At 40.9% G+C, this 18663-nt stretch overlaps 1 protein-coding gene across 1 annotated transcript in view; it reads right to left on the bottom strand.

The window, feature by feature from the left end:
* The window catches only part of wdr18 (WD repeat domain 18), a 136361-nt gene that overhangs the window by 107510 nt on the left and 10188 nt on the right, over nt 1-18663 (bottom strand). Inside the window, exon 4 of the mRNA XM_033047036.1 lies at nt 18201-18342. Within this exon, the coding sequence (XP_032902927.1) occupies nt 18201-18342 (142 nt within the window). The remainder of the gene's footprint in view (nt 1-18200; nt 18343-18663) is intronic.

Here is an 18663-nt window from a genome sequence, read left to right as displayed (position 1 = left end):
TGCAACTGGATCCTTGACTTCTTGACCAACAGACAATCAGCGAGGATAGGTAACAAATCATTCAAGTCAAGTCAAGTCAAGAGAGCTTATTGTCATGTGTCCCAGATAGGACAATGAAATTCTTGCTAGCTGCAGCACAACAGAATATTGAAGGCATAAATACAGATCAGATCAGTGCGTCCATATACCATAGAAAATATATACACACACATAAATAAACAGATAAAGTGCAATAGGCTGTTATAGTTCAGAGTTTGTTTGAAGTTGCGTTGAATAGTCTGATTCTTTACAATAATCCTCAACACTGATGCTCCGCAAGGCTTTCTCAGCCCCTGTTATGCTTCTCATACACTCATGATTGTGCAGCCAAATACCAATCCAACTCAAATTACTAGTTAGCAGACGACACCACAATAGTGGGCCAGATATCAAATAATGAGCAGATGGAGCACACATTATGCTTTGTCTGTACACTGTGGACGGCTCAATTCTAATCATGTATAGTCTTTTCTTTGACTGGATGGGCACACAAGAAAAGCTATTCACTGTACCTCGGTACACGTGACATTAATAAACTAAACAATATTAATAGTAGGTCCACCCAACACCATCCATCCTCCCCCGACATTAAATTGATGACTTTGCTGCAGCTGAGCAACTCTGTGATATTCATGGGGTGATGAATGAAAATGAAAAATGTTAATTTCCTTGCATGTGAGCATTGCAAATATTATTTGTCACTTGTCAGTCCAAGTCGGAACATTGTCAAGGTCTCGATGTGAATTAAACAGAATGCTTAATTATCTGAGAAGTTTTAAGTGGAACTGAACGCTCCAAGCAATGACTGGGTATCTTCCATGCTGGTAGACCGACTCTTCAAGGTCATTGGACGGATAGCCGAGCAAACACCCTTGAGGAACTCCCAGGGCTGATATCATTGACCATTAACAAGTGTTTCTTTTTATATTTTGGACACAACAATAATTGTACATTTAAACCACTTGTTTTCTTGTTATTCTTGAACAGAAAAATTAGCAGCTTTAACTTCAATGAACCTAGAAAATGCTGGAAATACTCACCAGGTCAGGCAATAATCGTGTAGTGAAATAGAGTCGATAATTCAGATTCAGGACTTCATCAAAAAGCCAGAAGAGATAGAACCCAACCGCGTTTTAAGTTGGAGGGAAGGGAGAGAAGATGGAGAGAATAAAGGAAGCATCTGCGAGTGGCCAAAATAACACAAATTTAATATAGTGATGACAGTGTGAGGCAAGGGAGGGTGGTGAAGGCTTGTTAAATGTAGATGCTTTGGCAGAAGGAAATGTAAATAGAAGATCTATCAAAAAAAAGAAAAGAAAAATTGAACGGTGAGATACATGTACGTCACTGTTGAAGATGAACATTGCAGATAGTGGAAATCTAAAATAAAAGACAGAGAATGTAGATTCAGCATGTCAGGGAGCATCTGTAGAATGAGGAAAAACAAACGTTAACATTTCAGGAAAGGCCGATTACCTGAAGTTGTTGAATTCAATGTGAAGTTCCAAGAGCTCTAATGTGCCAGGTTAAGTTCCAAGAGCTCTAATGTGTCATGTGTCACTTCTTGACACTTAAATTGGATTTAATTCAAAAGTGTAAGATGCTAATGATAAAGAGATCAGTGCTGGCATGGGATGGAGATATTATTTCAGCTTGCATCAGAACTGGACAGCATGATGAAAGGTCTTCAACCTGAAACATTACTGTTTCTTCCTCCACAGCTGCCCAAAATGGCAGATTTCCAGCATTGGCAGTCTTTTTTTCCAAATCCTTTGAAATATTGACTTACATTTTAGATCATGGTTGAAATGAGATGGAAGAGATTATTCCTCCTCCCCCCCCACCCCAGTTTAAAGCAAGCAAAATTGTAACTGGGAGGAAACAACTGACAAACTACACATTTCTTTCATTGGCTTTGAATGACACCTCTATTTCTATCTGAAACAGAAGAGACCTCACAGTTTGACAGCTCATCTCCAATAGCACTGCTTTCCTTCAGCACGGTGCAAGTGTCAGATGAATTTATCCACACGTCTTTGGAGTTTTTACCCAAAAACCTTTAACATCACACGTCTTTATTAAGTCGAAGCCAAACTAATACTCAGGAAGTGTGAGAGCCTTGTTAAGTGTAAAAGTTGGACAGGAAGTTTGCAAAAATAAAAGCCTTTAATTAGAAATAAATCAGCAAAACTGACATAATGGATTAGCAGAAAGACCTTCAGGATAATTGCCATTATTCAAAGTTAACACATAGTATCAGGAAAAATCTACTTTAAGTCAATGAATCAGTAGTAATATGATTTTTAGGAATGCGTAGTGCAGGATGAAATGAAGCATTAAAAATGGAAATGAGATGATAGGCCAGATGGCTTCCAACTGTGTGTAAAATTCAGTAATTCAACAATTTAGTTTATATATCACATGCTCACTATTCACAGAAATATTAAACTAGAGGAAGAGATATGACTTTCATACCAAAAGCTGAATCTGAAGCCTGGTACCAGAGGCGATCACACAGACTCTAATCAACATGGCCCAAGTTAAACCCACAGCGAAAGTGCTCGGAATCTTAAACGACTCAGACCTGAAGCTATGATAGAACGATTTTCACATTTTTAAAGAACACAAGTAGCTTATAATGATTTTTGTGTTTAAGAAGGAACTGCAGATGCTGGAAAATCAAAGGTACACAAAAATGCTGGAGAAACTCAGTGGGTGCAGCAGCATCTATGGAGCGAAGGAAATAGGCAACTTTTCGGGCCCAAACGTTGCCTATTTCCTTCGCTCCATAGATGCTGCTGCACCCGCTGAGTTTCTCCAGCATTTTTGTGTAGCTTATAATGATTATTGACAGTGGGGTTCATCCCAATACAAATGTAGAGGTATGAGGATTATTTAACAGCTTGAAAACAGAAAGGAGAAATAAACAGGTTAATTTAAGGTTGGGATGTGGTGATCACTTGAGGGAAAATGTATTGGTGGTGGGGCCCCTAGCTATTCCCAATCTAAATCACTAATTTGCAGGAGTGCATCAAGTTTACTGAAAATACTAAGCTAGTTTGCAATGTGTGGCCTTGAGCTGTATGCAGCGTGGTTTGGGGAGATAATCACTGATTAAGTGCTGTGCTGCGGACATGGCAAACAGAATGCAATGTGAAAGGAAATTAGACCATCCACTTCGGTGGGCAAAAAAGCATCTTGTTTTATAAAGATTGAGCGATGTTGATTTTCAGAGTTCAGTTTAATGTATTGTCACGTGTACCGAGGTACAGTGAAAAGCTTTTGTTCCGTGCTAGATGTCCCCATACAAAATCATTTAAAATTCATCTCCAGTTGCAGCAAGCAGTTACTATTTGTCCCATCCTATTACTTTTATCACTAATTTCTTTGAACTCTCTGTTCACAAAAAGCTGCGTATAAAGTCTCCTGTAAATTGTGGTGAATGAGTCTAAAATGAATGAGCTGACACAAAACATTTAAATTCTCTTGACATGTACAACCAACATAATTTTGCCTGTCTCGACCTGAAGGGATCCACTTTAGTTTCTCATTTGTACATGTCTACAGAAGCTTTTACAGCCTGTTTGAACATATCTTGCTAGTTATAAATATAATTTTAGCTTTCTTATCAATTGGTCTAATCACTGAATTCTAAAATGCCCCTGAATCTTAGGCTCATTGCTTATTTTGGGAAAGTTATAAAATCCTTTGATCCAACAGCATCTTTCACTTCTCTAGTTAACCATTCTTGCTCCATTTATCCGTAAGGCTGTTGTATCTTTTTGGGTCTATATTTGTTGCAAACTACATAGTAAGCCTTTAAATGTTAACTATAGCTTGTGTAAGAAGTGTTTTGTGCAGGAAGGAACTGCAGATGCTGGTTTACACCGAAGATAGATATAAAATGTTGGAGTAACTCAGCGAGTCAGGCAGCATATCTGGATAACAGGAATAGGTGGCATTTCGGGTTGAGACCCTTAACTATAGCCTGTTTATTGTTTTATCTTTTGTTGTATTTTCCCAACCTACTGTCAGCTCATGGCTCAGCCTTTGGTAATTTTTGTTAGATATTTGACTTTTTTTTCTGAATTATAACCATTTTCATTTTTTATATGAAGTTGTAGAATATTTAATTTTAAATCCCGATCACTTCTCTGCAATCATTAGTAGATCGTACTAACGATTAGTAGATCGGCACAAACGATGTCGGAAAGAAGGGGATGAATATTCTGCAGCGTGACTTTGGAGAGCTCGGAAAAATGCTGAAAAGCAGGACCTCCAGGGTTGTTATCTCCGGTTTGCTTCCAGTTCCTCGTGCTGGCGAGAGCAGGAACAGGGAGATACGGGACCTGAACGTGTGGCTGAGGAACTGGTGCACGGGGCAGGGATTTAGATTCTTAGATCACTGGGATCTGTTTTGGGGTAAGGGGGAACTGTACAAAAGGGACGGATTGCATCTTAACAGGTGTGGGACCAGCATTCTGGCAGGCAGGTTTGCCACTGCTACACGGGTGGTTTTAAACTGAATAAGGGGGGTGGGGTGTCGAATGGGCTAGTGGAGGATGGAGTTAAAGGGAAAGGGTTTCTTAAATGTGTGAGCGTAGAGACAGAGGGGTGTAAAATGTGGGTAGAAGCAATAGGTAGCAAGGTGAAAAGTAAAAGTGGCAGGCCGGAAAATCCAGGGCAAAAATCAAAAAGGGCCACTTTTCAACAAAATTGTATAAGGGGTAAGAGTGTTGTAAAAACAAGCCTGAAGGCTTTGTGTCTCAATGCAAGGAGCATTCGTAATAAGGTGGATGAGTTGAATGTGCAGATAGCTATTAATGACTATGATATAGTTGGGATCACGGAGACATGGCTCCAGGGTGACCAAGGCTGGGAGCTGAACATCCAGGGATATTCAATATTCAGGAGGGATAGAGAGAAAGGAAAAGGAGGTGGGGTAGCGTTGCTGATTAGAGAGGAGATTAACGCAATGGAAAGGAAGGACATTAGTTTGCAGGATGTGGAATCGGTATGGGTAGAGCTGCGAAACACTAAGAGGCAGAAAACGCTGGTGGGTGTTGTGTACAGGCCACCTAACAGTAGTAGTGAAGTTGGAGATGGTATCAAACAGGAAATTAGAAATGCGTGCAACAAAGGCAAAACCGTTATAATGGGTGACTTCAATCTACATATAGATTGGGTGAATCAAATTGGCAGGGGTGCAGAGGAAGAGGATTTTTTGGAATGTATGCGGGATAGTTATCTAAATCAACATGTAGAGGAACCAACGAGAGAGCAGGCTATTTTAGACTGGGTATTGAGTAATGAGGAAGGGTTAGTTAGCAGTCTTGTTGTACGTGCCCCCTTGGGCAAGAGTGACCATAATATGGTTGAGTTCTTCATTAGGATGGAGAGTGACATTGTTAATTCAGAAACAATGGTTCTGAACTTAAAGAAAGGTAACTTTGAGGGTATGAGACGTGAATTGGCCAAGATTGACTGGCAATTAATTCTAAAAGGGTTGACGGTGGATATGCAATGGAAGACATTTAAAGACTGCATGGATGAACTACAAAAATTGTTCATCCCAGTTTGGCAAAAGAATAAATCAGGGAAGGTAGTGCATCCGTGGATAACAAGGGAAATCAGGGATAGTATCAAAGCGAAGGATGATGCGTACAAATTAGCCAGAAAAAGCAGCATACCGGAGGACTGGGAGAAATTCAGAGACCAGCAGAGGAGGACAAAGGGCTTAATTAGGAAAGGAAAAATAGATTATGAAAGAAAACTGGCAGGGAACATAAAAACTGACTGCAAAAGTTTTTATAGATATGTGAAAAGAAAGAGATTAGTTAAAACAAATGTAGGTCCCTTGCAGTCAGAAACGGGTGAGTTGATCATGGGGAACAAGGATATGGCGGACCAATTGAATAACTACTTTGGTTCCGTCTTCACTAAGGAAGACATAAATAATCTGCCGGAAATAGCAGGGGACCGCGGGTCAAAGGAGTTGGAGGAATTGAGTGAAATCCAGGTTAGCCGGGAAGTGGTGTTGGGTAAATTAAATGGATTAAAGGCCGATAAATCCCCAGGGCCAGATAGGCTGCATCCCAGAGTACTTAAGGAAGTAGCTCCAGAAATAGTGGATGCATTAGTAATAATCTTTCAAAACTCTTTAGATTCTGGAGTAGTTCCTGAGGATTGGCGGGTAGCAAACGTAACCCCACTTTTTAAGAAGGGAGGGAGAGAGAAAACGGGGAATTACAGACCAGTTAGTCTAACATCGGTAGTGGGGAAACTGCTAGAGTCAGTTATTAAAGATGGGATAGCAGCACATTTGGAAAGTGGTGAAATCATTGGACAAAGTCAGCATGGATTTACAAAAGGTAAATCATGTCTGACGAATCTTATAGAATTTTTCGAGGATGTAACTAGTAGCGTGGATAGGGGAGAACCAGTGGATGTGGTGTATCTGGACTTCCAGAAGGCTTTCGACAAGGTCCCACATAAGAGATTAGTTTACAAACTTAAAGCACACGGCATTGGGGGTTCAGTATTGATGTGGATAGAGAACTGGCTGGCAAACAGGAAGCAAAGAGTAGGAGTAAACGGGTCCTTTTCACAATGGCAGGCAGTGACTAGTGGGGTACCGCAAGGCTCAGTGCTGGGACCCCAGCTATTTACAATATATATTAATGATCTGGATGAGGGAATTGAAGGCAATATCTCCAAGTTTGCGGATGACACTAAGCTGGGGGGCAGTGTTAGCTGTGAGGATGATGCTAGGAGACTGCAAGGTGACTTGGATAGGCTGGGTGAGTGGCAAATGTTTGGCAGATGCAGTATAATGTGGATAAATGTGAGGTTATCCATTTTGGTGGCAAAAACAGGAAAGCAGACTATTATCTAAATGGTGGCCGACTAGGAAAAGGGGAGATGCAGCGAGACCTGGGTGTCATGGTACACCAGTCATTGAAAGTGGGCATGCAGGTGCAGCAGGCAGTGAAGAAAGCGAATGGTATGTTAGCTTTCATAGCAAAAGGATTTGAGTATAGGAGCAGGGAGGTTCTACTGCAGTTGTACAGGGTCTTGGTGAGACCACACCTGGAGTATTGCGTACAGTTTTGGTCTCCAAATCTGAGGAAGGACATTATTGCCATAGAGGGAGTGCAGAGAAGGTTCACCAGACTGATTCCTGGGATGTCAGGACTGTCTTATGAAGAAAGACTGGATAGACTTGGTTTATACTCTCTAGAATTTAGGAGATTGAGAGGGGATCTTATAGAAACTTACAAAATTCTTAAGGGGTTGGACAGGCTAGATGCAGGAAGATTGCTCCCGATGTTGGGGAAGTCCAGGACAAGGGGTCACAGCTTAAGGATAAGGGGGAAATCCTTTAAAACCGAGATGAGAAGAACTTTTTTCACACAGAGAGTGGTGAATCTCTGGAACTCCCTGCCACAGAGGGTAGTCGAGGCCAGTTCATTGGCTATATTTAAGAGGGAGTTAGATGTGGCCCTTGTGGCTAAGGGGATCAGAGGGTATGGAGAGAAGGCAGGTACGGGATACTGAGTTGGATGATCAGCCATGATCATATTGAATGGCGGTGCAGGCTCGAAGGGCCGAATGGCCTACTCCTGCACCTAATTTCTATGTTTCTATGTTTCTATGTACCCATCTATTTCTATTTGTGCCATCATTCTACAAAGGACACTACATGCATTCAAACAAAATGCCTTCAATTTTGTCCTTTTCCCCATTCGATCTCGCTCCGTTTCCAACAGGAAGTGTTCACATACTCTGGTTAAGATTTCCATTTTGCTATCCTGTTTATTGACTTCTCCTGTGTCTTTAAATTTTCTTTAAACATAATACTACCAATCCCATTGCAACAACTTTACCTCCCGTATCTAATTTGATAAAGCAGGGGTTCCCAACCTTTTTCATCCTGTTCACCCCCCCCGACAACTTTAATAGGACATAAATGTCATTTCACTTATTTATGAAATAACTAATGTTGAACAGATACTGGTATACCCAAACCAAACACAGTCAGTCAATGAGAAAACATATGTACAAATCCAGAATTAACAAATTTACCCCCTGGGGTAAATTTACCCCAGGTTGGGAACCCTTGTAATAAAGAGCCATTGCTTCGAAGACTCAGAGGTAAATTTATCTCTTTTGAAAATATTAACCAGCAATCGTGATACCTCTGTCCTCATCTCAGCATCACACTGGAATTTATGAATGCTTTACCTAACAGAAGCTTCGACTGGATTTATTTTATACACATGATAGATGGTAAATAATTTACACTACAACATATTTTACATTATTATTCTGCATTACTGAAAGAAAATTTTAATTCTTCCAGTAGACTGGGAGGTCCAGTCTATTATTTCAGGCTATTATTTCCCTGCTTCTCAGAACTGAGTGGATCAGTTGAACGGCACTTTGGATAACATTATATAAGAGGATTACACTAATCTTAATGAGAGCATTTATTCAATTATCCTATAAGCTTCAAGTGCCCAAAATTCAACCTCCATTATGTTATGGGACCGACAGAAAAAGAGCTTTAATTTAATTTACTGAATATTACTCTAGGTTTTGGACAATGTCGGTATGCTGACCAACTCTGGCTTTTGTCTCAGAGGTAAAGCAATATTTTTTTACCATTACCATCAGGCATTGATTGGGACACAAAGGTTTTAAATGCAAGTAGTTATTGAAAAGGCAGAATTCAATTCTACACTTTGATGTGGTTAGTTTGCATGAACGTTGATGGCAAGGCCAGCATCTAATAAGATAGGCACAAAAATGCTGGAGTAACTCAGCGGGAGAGGCAGCATCCATTGAGAAAATAAATAGGTGTCATTTCTGGTCGAGACCCTTCTTCAGTCTGACATTCCCACAATGCTCATAAGCCTAGATAGAGTGGAGGTGGCGAGGATGTTTGAACCATTGCGTGTGTCTAGGACCAGAGGGCACAGCCTCAGAATAAAAAGACATACCTTTAGAAAGATGAGGAGGAATTTCTTTAGTCAGAGGGTGGCAAATCTGTGGAATTCATTGCCACAGATGGCTGTGGAGGCCAAGTCAATGGATATTTTGTAAGACAGAAGTGGATACATTCTTGATCAGTAAGGGTATCAAGGGTTATGGGGAGAAGGCAGGAGAGGGAAAGATAGATCAGCCATGATTGAATGGCGGAGTAGACTTGATATGCTGAGTGGCTTAATTCTGCTCCTGGAACAATAGACAATAGACAATAGGTGCAGGAGTAGGCCATTTGGTCCTTCGAGCCAGCACCGCCATTCAATGTGATCATGGCTGATCATCCCCAATCAGTACCCCGTTCCTGCCTTCTCCCCATATCCCCTGACCGCTATTTTTAAGAGCCCTATCTAGCTCTCTCTTGAAAGCATCCAGAGAACCTGCCTCTACCGCCCTCTGAGGCAGAGAATTCCACAGACTCACCACTCTCTGTGAGAAAAAGTGTTTCCTTGTCTCCGTTCTAAATGGCCTACTCCTTATTCTTAAACTGTGGCCCCTGGTTCTGGACTCCCCCAACATCGGGAACATGTTTCCTGCCTCTAGTGTGTCCAAGCCCTTAACAATCTTATATGTTTCAATGAGATCCCCTCTCATCCTTCTAAACTCAGGAGTGTTGTGTACCTATGCACTGTGTACTGTGCTTTTAAGTGGAGTGTTCCAAGACCAAACTATAGGAATGTATATGCATACCTAGGACCTTTTATTACTCTATGCTTCCCAGTAGCCAACTAGTCATTCCATATTATTTGCTGATCTCAAATGCATTCTTCACTTTCCTACACAATGAATTTCATTTGTCATTTATTTACCAACCTCACCTATCAAGTTATATCATTCATCAGCATGCAGATTTCTTCCTCAATACCAACCTTATGAATATTCCAACATCCAAATCAGGCCTCCGACATTCATTGTAAATTCCTGTTATATACCACAAAAGGAGAAGCAGCCTAGCACTGTATACTGCTGCTTTCTGCTATTACCGTAATTGTGTGTCCAATCTGCCTCTTTCCCTCGTGCATCTTGTGGGCTTTTACCTTCCTAACCAATCTTTCATGCAGAACTTTAACTGTTAAAATCCATGCAGATTGCACCATTCCCCTCTGATTTCCTATTCACCACTCAAAAAATTCCATGAAATTAGCTGGACATGTTCATCCCACAACAAACGTAGGGTGACTGTGTTAGAATACTCCATGCCTTTCCAAGTGATTATTTAAACTGTGCCCAATTTGTACACTACCTACATTAGGTTGTCTGGACCATAATTATTCAGTCTAGTGCTCTCATCCTTTGTAAATAACAATACAGCAGCTGGTGCTAATTCCTGCCTTGGTTCTGAGAACAGCCCAGGATATACTTTACCTGAGCCTTGTTAGTTATTATATTTCTAGAGTGCTAAACCCCTTTGTATTCTCTCTCTGCTTTTGTATTGGAATAGTTCGCCCTTCCTCCTTAACAACATGATCTACATCGCTCCTAACCTACATGTTTTCCATCTTCTTGTACAACAATTACAATTTGGTCATTCATGTTGTTATTTTATGTCAAACCAACTACAAGGGACTTGCTCCCTTTCCTATTTCATATGTTTGACTGCAGTGGCTCACTACCTTCTCAAGTAATGGCAATGAACAGTAGCCTTCCCAGCAAAGGCAACATCAAAAATAAATAATTACTAGACTAAGTGGAACCTGTTGGGTCCCATGTTCACACAGGAGGGCTGGTCCCCCAACGCAATATTCCACCTCTCCACCAATTCCAATATTGATGGCCAGTGAGGGGGGGGGGGCTTTCTGGAGTGCTTATATGGATGTTGTGGGTCGAAGGGACTGGTTTCCAGAGGGCTAGTATGGACAATGGATTCTTGGCCTGGCAACTCAGTCACTCAGGCCTGGTGGGCTGGCAGCTCAGTCACTCAGGGCTGGTGGGTTGGCAGCTCAGTTAAACAGGGCTGGTGGGCTGGCAGCTCAGTCACTCAGGGCTGGTGGGTTGGCAGCTCAGTTAAACAGGGCTGGTTGTCTGGAAGATCAGTCACTCGGGGCTGGTGGGCTGGCAGTTCACACGGCTATTCCATGAAATTCCATTTCCAGCAGAGTGCAGGCAACCACATTCAATTTCACAGTATTTCAGGCAGAGTGCAGGCCACCACATTCAATTTCACAGCATTTCAGGCAGAGTGCAGGCCACCACATTCAATTTCACAGCATTTCAGGCAGAGTGCAGCCCACCACATTCAATTTCACAAATCATTTATTGCAAGTACATTGCAGACTCACAGTTCAGTCGATTCACAGCTTAGAATGACAGCCGTGGCCTCTCCCTCGCGATCTTCCAGAGTGACTGACTCACGTCCAGGCATCTGAGGTTTTATAGTCCTGCCCCCCCCCCCCTGGAAGGGGCGTTGCCTTCATCGTGGTGATTGACAGGCGAGAGGACCAATTAGCTGATCTCAAGATCTTTAAAACACTCATAACTTTTTTATTTTTCATTAATTGGAAAAACCCTCGGGGCTGCCTCAGCGGATGGCCAAAAATCATAGCAATATAGGGTAGCATTTTTTCTAAAATCAATATACAGTGCAGACAGGAAGTAGTCAAGATGAGACTTTTAGTTATATAGATACATGGACGTTGGATGCCTTTCAGCCCATTGAAATGATGCTGTCCACTTCCAAAGCAATCAAGCAACAAGATTCCCAGCTCTTATCCCATGTCCCTGAAAATTATTTTCCATCAATTACTCCTTGAAAGTGTAATTGATTCTGTTTCTGCTACCCTAACAGGCAGCAAGCCCTAGATGATCACTTTGCATTAAAAACATTTTTTCTCAAATTCTTACTGCATCCATTGCCCAAAATACAACATCTGTGCCCCAATTCTCCAAAACCTGCTAACGAGGACCGCTTCTTTCTACTGACCTGATATAAACTAAACATAAACGGAGACAGTGCTGGAATAACTCAGCAGGACAGGCAGGATCGCAGGAGAACATGGATAGGTGACATGATGGCCGAGACCCTTCTTCAGCATCAGCAGTTCTTTGTTTCAACATAAACTAGACATACATTTTTCCACAATAGTTTCAAATCTCCTCTCTACCTCCTTTTCTGGAAGAATATACCCAACCTTTCCACTGGAAGGCAGTATGCAGGCAAACATTTAACTCATGATCAGGGAGACCAGCAATATTGTGAAGAAAAGAACAAAGAGTCCAAGGAAGTCAGCGGGCCTAGCAGCATCTCTGGAGAACATGGATAGATGGTTTATCGGGTCTGAGCCCTTCTTTGGACTCTGGAGTCTGAAGAAGGATCCTTACCTGAAATGTCACCTCTGTTCCCAAGAGATGCTGCCTAACCTGTTGAGTTACTCCAGCACTGTGCCTCTTTTTGCAGACTAGCATCTACAGTTTATTGTTTCTCCTATATTGTGAAGTGTCTGGTTCAGCCAGAGGCAGAGGTTAAAATGGGCAAGTACTGTAATGGGAGGAAATGGTGTTTGGCATATGGGATAAAGGTAATATTATTTATTTTTCTTATGTTCAACTTGGGGAAATTCATGCACATCTGGATTTTAAGTACACTGCGAGCACAGCGTCATAGGATTTCAAAGGTGATGTGAGGTATCACCAGCATACAAATGACAAATCATTCCTTCATGAATTGGTAGCACTTCAAAGAGACAAAGGAGAGATCCTAGCAGTACTCTTTAGAAGTCACGGTGGGGAGAGAATCATTTGCAGGAAATACTCTGCCTACGTCTGGAAGGGTAGGAAAGAGGGCAGTGATAGTTAACTGAACTACAGCAAAGCCTGCAGAGGTTGGAATACACAAGAAACTCTGATCTATCAGGACCCATCATATAACCCAGTTTAACTTTTGGAAAAAGCACAAGGAGTCAAAGGAACAAGCTTTCATAAGATGATTTGAGGCTGACATTAACAGATGAAGGAAATCTGAAAGGTACGTGTTCTGGTCCACTTCCCTTCCTTGAATGATAGAAAAATAATTAACTGACTTTATTTCAGTGGCCATATGATTTTCTGCACAGTAATCTCCACAGTTTAAAAGTAATCATTGCAATATGAAGTTCTATAATATTTTTCAAGAATGAGGAGAAGACCATATGAACAAATTTCTAATCTTTCGTGGTCGGTAGTTCTCCCCAAGGCAACACAACATGAAACACAATCACATGGCTGTTTGCTATACTGCGCACAAATTGACAACTATATTCTGTGTAAGAAGGAACTGCAGATGCTGGTTTAAACTGAAGATAGACACAAAAAACTGGAGTAACTCAGCGGGACAGGCAGTATCTCCGAAGAGAAGGAATGGGTGACAATTCAGGTCGAGTTACTTCAGTCTGAAGATGGGTCTCGACCCGACACGTCATCCATTCCTTCTCTCCAGAGATGCTGCCTGCCCCGTTGAGTTACTCCAGCTTTTTGTGCCTATTGACAACTATATTATTTGTAAATAAACTTAATTTGCCATAACATACATTAGGAAATCCTGAGGTTGCAAGACTTTCTGCATGAATTCAAACCATTTTTCGAAATGACCATAAATCAATTTTATAAACATGGTCACAAATTCTCACTGAGCAGAGGTCAGTCCACCTAGACCTACATGATCTCCTGATTGCTAAACACATCACCTCCCCCTCCCATACTGACCTTTCTGTCCTGGGCCTCCTCCACTGTCAGAGTGAAGCCCAATGCAAAATGGAGGAACAGCACCTCATATTTCACTTGGGCAGTTTACAACCCAGCAGTATGTATATTGACTTATCTAACTTCAAGTAACCCTTTCCCTCTCTCTCCATCCTAGTTCTCCGACCAGTCTGACTGTTCGCCTGATTAAATTTTACATTGCATGCCTCGTTGTCACCTTCCCTTAGCTAACAATGATCTATTCTATTTTTTCCTTGATCTTCATCCCCATTGATCTCTCGTTTTCACATCTAACCCTTCCATGTCTCTCGTTTCACTCTCCTCTGACTCTGTCTGAAGAAGGGACTCAACCTGAAATGTCGCCATTCCTTCCATCCAGAGATGCTGTTTGTCCCGCTGAGTTTCTCCCGCATTTTGTGTCTATCTTCAGCGTAAACTAGCATCTGCAGTTCCTTCCTACACATAATATACTTCTAACTGCAACAACAATCCATTTGGTCTCACCCTATTTAAGATATTTCTTTATTCTATCTACACCCTCTCCCACCAGCTCTGTTTGTGCAAACAAATTAGATTTCCATCTTCCTCAGTTCTGTCAAAGGATCTCAGACCCAAAACATTAACTTTTTCTTGTTTTAATGATTATTGTTTCTTAAATATCAAATTTCAATGCATTGCATCAGTCACAACCTGATGTATTGTGAGAAAATCTTGCCTCATACCACCATAAAAATTTACATTAAGAATTTGATGAAAGATCCCATGGAATGGTGTTATTTTACACATTTCTTAACCTAATATTTGGTACCAAAAAAACACTAAACAATACGGCCCACATTTATATATTACGAAATTAATTAAGAATTAATAAGCGTCAGAGTGGTTCAGGATATAAATGTTTTTGTTTGATGCATAGGTCTTTCCACTGGGTAGAAGTTGGATTTAGTAATTGGTAATTCAACATCTCGAACATTCATTCGATTAACATTTATAGTACATAACAAAGACAAATGATACACTTGCTCTTCCAAATGTTTAGAAAATTAACATTGAGTTAAGCACTGGTAGATACAGATCCATCAGAGATGGTGGAAGTGATGGGAGCTTCTGAGATGATGAATAAGGACTATCGGACAAGCAGATTACACAATAGAAAGACAGGCATAATCATTATTTTTCTACTGACACTTCAAGTATAAACCATGAACCATGATTTAAAGCCATGCATTTCACAAGTGCCCTGTTAGTTACGACCATCAATGGAAAGTGAGGAGAATGAGAGAAATAAAAGGGAGAAGAATTGAAGTAATTTCAAACTCAATTCCAAAATGAGTACATAATATAGAGATTCATATTTCAGGCCTAAAACAAAATATAAATAATACATAAAATATTGTGCATTAAATATTTTCAAGGCATCTTTTCATTAATGCAATTTCAGGGTAAAAGCTTGGTTTAAAGAATTAATTCAGTCTGTGATTTTGCTAAGTTTGGCAAAGAGGGAGAAATTTCTAGAAACTGCCCCCCACGCCCCCTAATGGTTCATTTTTGTAAAGGACTAAGTATTAGAATTTCAAGATTACCTTTTAAAATTGTTCAAATGTAGGATAGTTTCAAGTGCTTTTTAATGTTTAAAATTAATAATGGATTCCAGCTTCAATATTTAATAATTGACTAACATCTAGGTCAAAGTCTTGCAGCATTTTTGTACTATTACCTAAAGTGTTGACTATTCTTTGCAATTTGGTAATGTTTACAAATTGCCATTTTGACATCAGAGCTTAAGTTTTTAATACAAATTACAAATTAATATAGTCCAACAATGCTCCGTGCGGAGAAAACATATTCCAAATAGCTACTTTTTAACTTTGAGTTTAACTTTAACTTTTAAACAGCTACAGTGCCCTCCATAATGTTTGGGACAAAGACTCATCATATATTTATTTGCCTCTGTACTCCACAATTTGAGATTTGTAATAGAAAAATCAAAAAAAAATCACATGTGGTTAAAGTGCACATTGTCAGATTTTATTAAAGGCCATTTTTATACATTTTGGTTTCACCATGTAGAAATTACAGCTGTGTTTATACATAGACAAGCCCATTTCAGGGCACCATAATGTTTGGGACACATGGCTTCACGGGCATTTGTAAATGCTCAGGTTTGTTTAATGGCCTCCTTAATGCAGGTATAAGAGAGCTCTCGGCTCCTAGTCTTTCCTCCAGTCTTTCCATCACCTTTGGAAACCTTTTTTGCTGTTTATCAACATGAGGACCAAAATTGTGCAAATGAAAGTCAGAAGCCATTATGAGACTGAGAAACAAGAATAAAACTGTCAGAGACAGCGGACAAACCTTAGGCTTACCAAAACCAACTGTTTGGAACATTATTAAGATGAGAGCACTGGTGAACTTACTAATCGCAAAGGGACTGGCAAGCCAAGGAAGACCTCCACAGCTGATGACAGAAGAATTTGTCAATAATCACTGTCTGCAGAAGACTCCTGCGGTCGGGGGCCTCGAGCCTTCCGTTGACGGGACGATCCTGACTCCCGTTGCCGGCGGCAGGCCCTCCGCATCGGGGCGATCAAACTCCTGCATCGGGGGGGTGCAGCTCCCCGTGCCGGGTGATCGGACCCCGGGTCAGGGCTAGTCGAAACCATCTGCGACTTGAACTCCCGACTTGGTCTCTACCTGAGATTGCGAGCTCTGCGATGTTGAAATCTGCAGGCTGCGGTTGGAGCATCAATCCCAGGCAAGGGATCGGCTACGATGGTAAGTCCTCGCCCTGCGGTGGGGCTCAAAGTCAGTTCCGAGCAAGGCCTCCAGCTCCACAATGTTAGGCCGCAGAGCGACTGGATACGCCCCAGAAAACAATCGCATCTCCGGCAAGGTAAGAGATTGAAAAAAAGTTTCCCCCGACCCCCTCCTCCACCCCCCACATAAAACAATCCAGAGAACATTAACACAAACTTTTAAAACACACTAAAAATGTTTTTAAAAGACGAAAGGACAGACTGTTGGCGAAGCTGCCATCGCGGCGCCACTGGGTGGTGACATGCAGGGCACTGTAGTTATCCATTTTGCAACACCACATGACTCTGCAAGTTCCAACCTTATTCACTCGTCTATTATATGGCACCTTATCACAAGACTTTTATAAATGTACTATATTACAACTACTGCATACTTTATCTTTGTATACCACATTCTTCCCTCCAGAATATAACAAACTGGCCAAGCAAGACATTTCAGTTTGAAACCCACGCTGAACACTCATTTTATTTGTGGTTTCGACAAGGATGTCATCAGCTGGAAAGGGTGTAAAAGTGATCACCGGGGTGTTTTATGGGCTTGTAGACACGAGTTGTAGGGAGAGATTGGATCGGTTGGGACTTTTTTTCCTTTGCAGCGGAAGAGGCTGAAGGACGACCTTATTGAGATGTACAGGATATTGAGGGCATGGATCATGGGAACGCTCAGTCTTTTTCCCAGGGTAGAGGATTCTAAAACTAGAGAGCACAGGCTTAAGGTGAGAGGGGAGAGATTTAAGAGGAACCAGGGGCATCTTTTTCACTCAGAGGGCAGTTCATGCCTGGAATGAGCTGCCAGGGGAACCTATAGAAGCACATACAATTATGATTTTTAAAAGACATTTGGACAGATAAATAGATATGGACAGATATATGGAAATGGATGGATATATGGATATGGGCCAAATGAAGGAAAACTAGAATAGTCCGACATGCCAATTTGGTCAGCTGGGACAAGGATGACCAAAGAGCCTGTTTGTGCTGTGCAGCGCTATGACTATTATACTCAGGAAAAACAAATGTTTTGTATTTTTATCAACACATTTTATTGCCATTTGCACAGAGCAATAAATCTCCAATGTTCTTTAAAGCGCAAGCTATAGCCTGATGAGTACTTATTGGTACTTATATTGTACTTACTTTAAAAGATAGTAGAACTAATAATATATCTTGTCATCTAAAACTTACTATTCAATCCCAAGCTTCATTTTACCAGACACCCCATAGATTAAGGCACAAACTAAGGGTTCACTTATAGGTATCTTTAATGTTAAGTAAATGTTTTAAAAAACTGTTCAGTTTTGGATGAAACATTCAGGGTCTGCCAAGTTTAACTATTCCCAAATTCCCAATTTTAAGTATAAAAACAGGCTACAACCAGTGATCAAGATTCTTCTCTCAAAATGAAAGAACATCCTGCCATGCACAGAGTACTTGGTATATTTCCCTGAATTTGAATAAAGAAGAAAAAAAAATGCCTTCAACCATTTTTAGTTCAATAATAATCTGTGTTTCAAACACTCAGAGGATAGTTCATAATCGTTGCCTTAACCTGTTAAGCTAAACAGTTCATTGAATCTATTGTAAAGCAATATAATAGCAATTAAGCATTAAAAAGAACAAACTCACTTTAACAGTTTGATCAAGCGATGCTGTCGCAATACGAGATAGGGGACCTCCAACTCCACAATGTATGTCTGTTACTGGCAAGGTATGACGAGACCAAACATGCTGGGGTTCAGGCACACGAGCGTAACCGAGCTGCAAAAGACTAATTAGAAAATAATATCAGTACTTCACTAACTTATCCTGTCCTGTATGACAGCAGTAAGCACAATGTAATACTGGGACGAATGCACTAAGGCAGCAGCAGAATATGGCACAGGACCAAGACCGAAAGGAGGAGATCTCTGATTGATAAACCACCTGACTAAGAGAATGCCGTGGAAATTAGAGTCATGATATTGGACTTCCAAGACAAGACAATCAAGATCAGAGCGATTAAATCCCTCAACAATTAACCTCTGTAACAAAGTCTGTCCTCACCTTCTCCATCACGGTCTGGTTGGCTCAGCCACCAAGCACGACATCC

Source organism: Amblyraja radiata, chromosome 29, assembly GCF_010909765.2.
Source record: "Amblyraja radiata isolate CabotCenter1 chromosome 29, sAmbRad1.1.pri, whole genome shotgun sequence".
NCBI lineage: Eukaryota > Metazoa > Chordata > Chondrichthyes > Rajiformes > Rajidae > Amblyraja > Amblyraja radiata.
Note: the sequence above shows the minus strand (reverse complement) of the source record. Positions and strands in the feature narration are given on the sequence as shown.